Consider the following 9402-nt stretch of genomic DNA (forward strand, 5'->3'; position numbering starts at 1 on the left):
TCACAGCCTAAAATAAAATAAAAATTAATATTAAGGATAATTACACAACAGAATAAAAGATTTTAATACATACATTGTCATCATAAAGACAAATAATTATTTACATCAATTATTTTTCATATATTCTTTACACATGAATTAGGTTATTCAGACAGACAGAAATCATTAAAGGCTCATGTTACTCAAACATGTTGAACCCTTTAATTGGTTTTAGATGATCCACTTATACAGCTTGAGTGTATCAAATCTTGTTAAAGGATTTACATTGTACTTACATCAGCAATTTAAAAATTCAATTTAGACTGTGGTAGGCACACCTATCCTTAAACATTTTGGCATTGAGGACAAGCTGTGTAAACATAGCAACCAGAAGAAATTACATTCCCACTGGGTTAGACAAGAGATAATGTATCCACATTTGGACATAAAATTTTGGATCCAAGTAGTGGTGTTTGGTATATGTAGTGATATCCAATTAAAGGGACACTGAACCTAAATATTTAATGGACTGATTCAGATAGAGCATGACATGACAAATCTTTAGAAATTACACATATTCATTATATGTTTTAATTGTCAAGCTATATTTTGAATGCAAGAATGTTGGTTTTTATGGAAGCCAATATTTGTTGATGAACCTTGTTTGTGCATGCTGGTTGATGGATACATTCATCCAACAATAAAGAAATGATGGCCACATTTATTTTATTGTTTAAACTAATTATAGGAATAAGTTGTTTTCAATAAATATATCAAGAGAATGACGAATAATTCATAAGAGTATTCTATGATACATTGGCTTAACATTGCATGCTGGATTTGAATCACAATTTAACCAATTTAACTTCACTGTACCTTTAAGTATCTTATAAAGTGTATTTAGAATGATACTTACAGCTGTGCCTGGGAAGGACAATCTGACACCCAGGACAATGAAGGTTTAAACAGGGGGAAGGGATGGGATTGGCTCGGGGAGGGATGGGAATGGCTTGGGGAGTGGTGAGCTGCTGCTCCAGGGTAGGCCGTACAGCTGGGGAGTGGGGAGTTTGGGTCTGGGCAGCTGTACGGGCCAGAATACGGGGAGAGCGGCGAAGGGGGGTGTATGGGCGTTTTTTGGGAGGGACAGGATATGAAAGATGGGAAGGGCTGGCAGTGGTCGGGGCATGGTCATGGGTTTGGTGATGGGAAGGGCTCTGGGTGTGTGCAGAGGTGTGGCCATGGTCAGGGGTGTGTGCACGGGGAGGGGTCTGTGACTGGGCAGGGGCGGAATCCAGATGACCAGAAGTGGTGGATCCATCTGAAAATGTAAAATAAATATATTAACATCTCATACATCCTGACATCAAATCAACGCATTTAAAATTGATTATGTTTTCAATATACCTCGAAGTGTGTTTGAATCTGTAAACTATTCTGAAATGAGGATATGGTATCTATATAGGCACTCAGATGAATCTCAATGACTGTCTGTACAATGTGAAACTTATTATTGTGTTTTGGCATGGAATATGCATGTGACATAATGATGGCATGAATTATATATTCTTACAAAAATATATACAAGCAGATTTTCATGCTGCCTGATATAGAAAGGGGGCAGTAGTGTATTTGAACAGACAAATAATATTCCTTTTTAAAGGGAAAAAGCTGTAGACTTTGAATGTCTTCAATAAAATGATTTCAAAAAAAGAAACATGTTGGAAACATGATAGATATATTTCACATACCATCAGACTCCAAGGCAGCCTCTTCCTCCTCCATCCCACATGTGACATCAATCTCTGTAAAACATAACATGTTGTGTACACCTTAAGATCAGATATTATAACATATGTTACTGTTGCTCAAATACGCACATCAATGTTGCATTAAAGATATACACACACAAAGTTATGATTTACATCATTTTGATGGAGCATACAAATGACAATAGATTTGTTATTGTCAATAAATCAGAATCTTAATGTATTGTTTGTCTTAATGTTAAATTCATAAAAGCATAGTACATAGAACATTTAAGATTTCTCATGTGTGTATCACTTGATGACTGTTGTTAAAAAAATTAAAAAATGAAAAAAACATATGTTAGACATCTTATGAATAACAAATGTGTAGAATAATAAAGTAGAAATTATTAATCGCTCAATATAAAAAATAAATATATAATCAGAAGATAAATTCTATGATTTTTTATAATGTTATGCTTCATCGGAATCATGATCATAATATTGATTAGCAATACACCTTCAATTACATATAAATGAGTCAATGGACTTACCAGGAGCCCGCAAAGGCGGCTCTATGTCACTGCTGGATTCCTGTGGGCTCCCCACACCAACTCTCTCTATGAATGATATAGATATATATTATTAAACACATTTTGGATATCACTAAATCACATCTGTCTAGAATTTTAACATTAATCAACTTTAAAATGTGAATAATAGAGCAGTCATTACACCAGAAAATGCTTGATTGAATCAAGGGGATTCTGTAAACATATCTGTATTCAACATATGTTTAATGTCAGACTACATTAGACATCAAATTCATCTCAGATGCTGCTATTGCATATCTAAATATACCCAATGATCAATGTTCTTAACCCTTTAAGGACACAGCTTTCACTTAGCTCAATTGTTTTATGACGGAATAATTCCGTCATATGTCCTTAAGAAGTTACAAGAATACACACAAACCACATATTGAGGAGCATCTGTTGACAAATCTAAACAAACATGTGTCACATCGAGCCATTTTTTCAATGTACAGTAATCTTGTTTAGGACACAACACATATTTATCACAATACATAACAAACTTTATTATTACTAATATGTAATCATGGTGCTGTTAGAGTATGCAGATATATATAAAGTAACTCCAACAGATAATTAGATTTATATATCAATAGTTTTTAATAAAAATAATGTAATGATGAATGAATCTATTTTGTCTTAAAGGGACACTGACATGATTAATTTAAATAATTGATTTCTATGTTCAAACTGTAAAAAATGATTTAACATTGACTCCTATTATAATTCGAATGTTGTTCGATATTAATCTTAAAGGCAGATAAGGAATATTGGATTCAATAAATATTGTTTGTTGAAGGTATCCACCAATCATCAATATAAACCCAGGTTGGTCAACAAATATTTAGATGCACATAAACGTACTTTCTTTATTTTAAACTACATTTAGCAATAGAATATGTCACATATGATGATAGTATTATATTTTATGTTTATTAATATTGCATACTGTATGTGAAAGACAATATTAATAATTGTAGTTCAGTATCCCTTTAATCTAAAATTAAATAGATTCCACAATGTTGTTGTTTGTTAATGAATTATCTACTCCATATGTTGATGTAATGAATGGTATTGAGCATGCAATTAAAATCAAATATGTTATTTAAGTATATCCGAATAATTATATAATTTTCATCTATTAAATAGACATTACATATAAATATAGAACAATGTGTATTTAGTATGTAATGTTCATTCCATGTTTCTAAGACAAATGTCAATTAAAATGAGACATACCATACTGTGACAAGCCCTGGCTTGAGGATCCAGCAGCCACATCCATATCTGTAATATATTAAATGAGGATTGCATATCATTAATACTAATCATGCCATGTTTAAAATATTTACATTAATAACAAATCAATAGAAAAATATTAATCCTTTGGTAGTCCCATGAGTTAATAGTTTCCGCAATTAAATGAATGATAAATATATCCTGGACTCTTATTTTCAATCAGTTGTGTTGTTTACTGTATCTTTAAGAATATATGCTTGTTATTACATAATCATCAATTGATGGCCATATGTTATAATTTATTAGTATTATTCGTTTTTTATTAGATATAATATTTAAAATAAGAATACTGTATTCTTCACTAATCTAAGATTTTCCATTTAATTTTTAACAACATGTATAAAGCAATGCCACTTTCCGCAAACCCATGTTAACGTGGATGAGAAATGCCATTTTCGCGATCATTGCGCAATGATTCCAAGCGGAATTACGCATCCGTCATTTGACCAACATGTATAAAGCAATGCCACTGTCCGCAAACCCATGTTAACGTGGATGAGAAATGCCATTTTCGCGATCATTGCGCAATGATTCCAAGCGGAATTACGCATCCGTCATTTGACCAACATGTATAAAGCAATGCCACTTTCCGCAAACCCATGTTAACGTGGATGAGAAATGCCATTTTCGCGATCATTGCGCAATGATTCCAAGCGGAATTACGCATCCGTCATTTGACCAACATGTATAAAGCAATGCCACTTTCCGCAAACCCATGTTAACGTGGATGAGAAATGCCATTTTCGCGATCATTGCGCAATGATTCCAAGCGGAATTACGCATCCGTCATTTGACCAACATGTATAAAGCAATGCCACTTTCCGCAAACCCATGTTAACGTGGATGAGAAATGCCATTTTCGCGATCATTGCGCAATGATTCCAAGCGGAATTACGCATCCGTCATTTGACCAACATGTATAAAGCAATGCCACTTTCCGCAAACCCATGTTAACGTGGATGAGAAATGCCATTTTCGCGATCATTGCGCAATGATTCCAAGCGGAATTACGCATCCGTCATTTGACCAACATGTATAAAGCAATGCCACTTTCCGCAAACCCATGTTAACGTGGATGAGAAATGCCATTTTCGCGATCATTGCGCAATGATTCCAAGCGGAATTACGCATCCGGCATTTGACCAACATGTATAAAGCAATGCCACTTTCCGCAAACCCATGTTAACGTGGATGAGAAATGCCATTTTCGCGATCATTGCGCAATGATTCCAAGCGGAATTACGCATCCGTCATTTGACCAACATGTATAAAGCAATGCCACTTTCCGCAAACCCATGTTAACGTGGATGCGAAATTACATTTCCGCTCTGTGACGCATATTCTGTAGAGCGCAAGAAACATCATTCCAATTTCATGTATCACTAATGTAAAATCAGATATCTAAACATCATATGTAGTGTATGTTGTGAGATCTGTATAGGTTTAGTATCTGACTAAATACAATTTTTGGATTTTTAACATTATAAATATTATATGAAGTTGGATAATTACCTGGTTCAGATTCTCTATCGGGTCCTCCCAGGCCACCGGACGGAGAAGCATCTGCCCTGTCCCCCGCGTCAGGACTTTCAGATCCCGCAGCTGGGAGGGAAGAAGAGGAGGCCGAGGATGGCGAGGATCTAAATCTTTTGGGGACCCGGAGATTGAGGAGCTCGCATAAAGTCACCTCATAAGGGAGTAGGTACAGTTTCCGCGGGGCCTTTCTTTGGCCCCCTCTTTTACGGGCTTGTACCCAGTCCCTTATGAGGTTGACTTTTTTCGATAAACGCAACCTCATATCTCCGAATCTCCTCATGATCTGATCCTGGGTCCTCTGGACGTCACACACCAATCTAACCGCATTGGTGATAGACTCCCAGAGGGCCTTCTTAACAGGCGCATCTGTCGAGCTCCTCTTGTTCCCAAACAGCTGGGGATAAAAGTCCTTGACGGCGTGGACCAGTGCAGCGCTCTCCTCCTTGGTGAACCTGGGAACTGACATGCCTGCTGGGTTGTATAATAATAATATATATTGCCTGCAGGCATTAGAGAACTGACAAAGATGGCAACGTGTAATGGACTTTTATATGGTGAAGTAAACATGAGATGCACCATGGGACAATTTATCTGTACATCTGATTGGATAAAAGTTTGAAATATTGTTATAATGTCTGTGAGACCATCCTGACTCAAGTTGTGTTTGTGTGATGAACTCTGATTGGCCGTTCCTTAATGTTTCATATCTTAGTAACTTCCTTACACATACCGCTTGGTGGTGCTGTAACTTCATTTTTCATGTAGACTTATTTGTAACTCATGGGCCTGTCATGCGGATATGTGTGACGCAGATTTAATATCCGTGATCCGTGAAATATTAATGATTAAATACTCTTTAAAATCTAATCCTGTCACATTATTAATGTTGTAGAAATTTCTCGGTTTAATAACGGTCTGTTTCTTTAATACAAATACACATTTAATATTGTATGTCTTTATTGTTCTTTAAATAAATTTATTGTGAAGTATTGACATTGCTCTATTAAATGTATTTATAATGCACATTGATTGTGTGCTATTGCGTGACATTACACTAATGTTTAAATATGCTAATCTGGTGTTTGAAGATGCGTTTCCCACGCAATATTTATTAATGTTAAAATTCCGGGAAGAATGTCAGTAACTTTGATAATCTGTTTATAAATGTTAAACTACAGCTTTGTTATTCGCAAATAAACCTCGAGCTTGTATTTCTCTGAAGTGCTCATATATGTTATTGTGCAATGGCGTCTTTAGTTTTAAAGAGACATTACAAACAATTGTATCAAATGATCTGTAGAGATAGAAGATTGTTTAGACTTTAAAATGTAAATCATTTTCTCTTAGTATTTATATATCCTCAACATAAGAAATTTAAATGCACATGGTTGAGCCAATCACATAAGGCATCTCTGTGCATCCACCAATCTTCATCTACTGAGCCTATCTCGATATGCTTTTCAAGCAAAGTATGTAAAGATAGGAAGAGAAGTAAATACACTATTTCAAGCTCTTAAAGGGACACTGTCCAAAAAAATTTACCATTGGTGATTGAGCATGAAATGTTAATCAACTTTATTATTTAATACGATTATCAAATGTTAAGTTATCTTGTTATGTTTCTTTGAAAAACAATAATGATATTTTATATTACGGACAATTGTTTAATAAAAACCTGGGTTGTCCTTGACGATTGTTGCATCAATTATTCCAAACAATCAAGTTCTGTCCAGAGTACTGAAGCAAATAAATTAGCTATTTACTGCCTTATTTCTAAAGTAATGATAGCAACATCACAATGAGCATTCATAATATGAGACAAGTTTTAAACTTGATTAAAATAGAATACTCATTCAGAATGTATAAATCTTTGTTTTTTTAAATGGCTACCTTTAAGTATATTTTGAGTTCATGTCCCTTTAAATAAACATTTCACAATAATGCTTAATATATCATAAACCTAGGCACCTTCCTTTTGCTAAATGAGTCTAACATATGAGTAAAGCAAATTTAGATTAACTTCTAGATTGTTTTACACACTGACTGAAATATATTTATTAAATGAGGTCTTTTTTAGCCTTCAGCGTAGAGGGACATTAAGCTATATGTTATGTATGCATTTTGTATCATAATCTTATATTTGACCAACTTTATATGTTTTGTTATTCAATTATTATATTGTAATTATATATATTCGTGGATTAAATACATCTCTACATAGGCTATTTTGATGCTGATTGTTGTTTGCATATAGATGCCTTATATCATTGACTAAGATATGTGCATTTATTTTTATTTTAACAAGTATATTTAAAGACTGAATGTAATTCTATAGTACATTCTAAATATGTTTAAATTCTTGTATGATATTTGTAACAATGTATACAAAATATACATTTTGAATGACCCCTTTAAGGACCCAAACATATTGTATTTTGATTTAACATTGACAAAATAAACTAAAGGGGAAATTACATTCTATATAGATATTTGATGTCTAACCCAAGAGGTAAGATTGTAATAAATACATAATATTACTAAGTATAGTTAAATGACTCCACTAGAAAATTACATAGATTAACCTGGCATCCAATAACTAATTATTAAAAATTATAAAGTTAAATGACCTACCATTTATAAATGTAATAATTGTAAAATATTTTCTAATAATGTTTTGAGATACCTAAGGAAGATACATGATCTTATACAATTCTTTTTACATTCAACAACACTGTCACTTTCATGTAATTGAACCACTTCACCTTATTAAATGTTAAAACAATCATAATATTAATACATATCCTAAATATTTTTAATATATACTTTTTCAATATAAAAGCATTGAAGAATATGACTCCCCAATTAATGTTAAAATATATCTTTTAATATTCTCTGAAGAATTTTATTTTCTACTATTAATGCATTATTTTCTCTTATGCATGTGCTTGTCAAATAGCCAACTATCAGTCATGGGAGTCCAAGTTTTATTTATTTACAGATTATATTGATATATATTAGAATCTGCTAAAAAAAAAAAATATATATTTAATAGAAAATAATTAAATATTCCATGAAGTCATCAGATGCCAATCTGAAATGACAAATAATAAAAATGGAACAAAGTTAATACACACGTTGTAAAATATTCATAAAATACATTTAAAATCATATGGTGTCTATGCTCTAACTTTGATCAACATTTTTTACACATAATCATTACATTCATTTTAAATTAATGAAATACATACACCATTATATTGTTGATTAAAAATAATATTTAAATTTCAAAAATTAAATTTATACATAATAATGTATATCACATGTAAACAATATATGTATGCTGAACATAAATGTAATATTTCATGTCCATTCAAATACCTCTATATCAACTATAATATGTATTCCTTTTTCTGATTGTGATCCCTAAATATCTAATTAAGAACTAAATATGACTAATGTATGTAAGCTACTAATATTCTACAGTCTTCACTAGCATGCATTGGTACACCAACCTGGACAATGCATGGTCTTTGAATGTCAATTCAGGGGTAAACAGTTGATCTTCAATAGGTGTCTTATTCATCAGTTCATTAAATAGAGGACTGGGAAATACCATCTAAAAAGGAAAATCATCTAAGTGTCTGATTGTGATCCCTAAATATCTAATTAAGAACTAAATATGACTAATGTATGTAAGCTACTAATATTCTACAGTCTTCACTAGCATGCATTGGTACACCAACCTGGACAATGCATGGTCTTTGAATGTCAATTCAGGGGTAAACAGTTGATCTTCAATAGGTGTCTTATTCATCAGTTCATTAAATAGAGGACTGGGAAATACCATCTAAAAAGGAAAATCATCTAAGTGTCTGATTGTGATCCCTAAATATCTAATTAAGAACTAAATATGACTAATGTATGTAAGCTACTAATATTCTACAGTCTTCACTAGCATGCATTGGTACACCAACCTGGACAATGCATGGTCTTTGAATGTCAATTCAGGGGTAAACAGTTGATCTTCAATAGGTGTCTTATTCATCAGTTCATTAAATAGAGGACTGGGAAATACCATCTAAAAAGGAAAATCATCTAAGTGTCTGATTGTGATCCCTAAATATCTAATTAAGAACTAAATATGACTAATGTATGTAAGCTACTAATATTCTACAGTCTTCACTAGCATGCATTGGTACACCAACCTGGACAATGCATGGTCTTTGAATGTCAATTCAGGGGTAAACAGT

The 9402-nt window shown here is 32.9% G+C and overlaps 1 protein-coding gene across 1 annotated transcript; it reads right to left on the reverse strand.

Moving 5' to 3' along the window:
* Nucleotides 1-644: 644 nt before the first annotated feature.
* LOC128639827 (uncharacterized) lies at nucleotides 645-2317 on the reverse strand. Its single transcript, XM_053692027.1, has 3 exons — nucleotides 2279-2317; nucleotides 1728-1781; nucleotides 645-1297 (listed from the first exon to the last, which is right to left on the reverse strand). Exons 2-3 carry the CDS (start codon nucleotides 1759-1761, stop codon nucleotides 867-869), a joined length of 465 nt encoding a protein of 154 aa, XP_053548002.1. The 5' UTR covers nucleotides 1762-1781; nucleotides 2279-2317; the 3' UTR covers nucleotides 645-866.
* Between the last annotated feature and the right edge of the window lie 7085 nt (nucleotides 2318-9402).

The sequence above is a fragment of the Bombina bombina genome, chromosome 1 (assembly GCF_027579735.1).
Source record: "Bombina bombina isolate aBomBom1 chromosome 1, aBomBom1.pri, whole genome shotgun sequence".
Taxonomy (NCBI): domain Eukaryota; kingdom Metazoa; phylum Chordata; class Amphibia; order Anura; family Bombinatoridae; genus Bombina; species Bombina bombina.

Coding starts and splice junctions, on each gene's coding strand:
- LOC128639827 (XM_053692027.1), bottom strand. CDS start 1,761: ATGGAGGAGGAAGAGGCTGCCTTGGAGTCTGATG. Junction 1,298..1,727: donor GGCTGCCTTGGAGTCTGATG/GTATGTGAAATA, acceptor TTACATTTTCAG/ATGGATCCACCACTTCTGGT.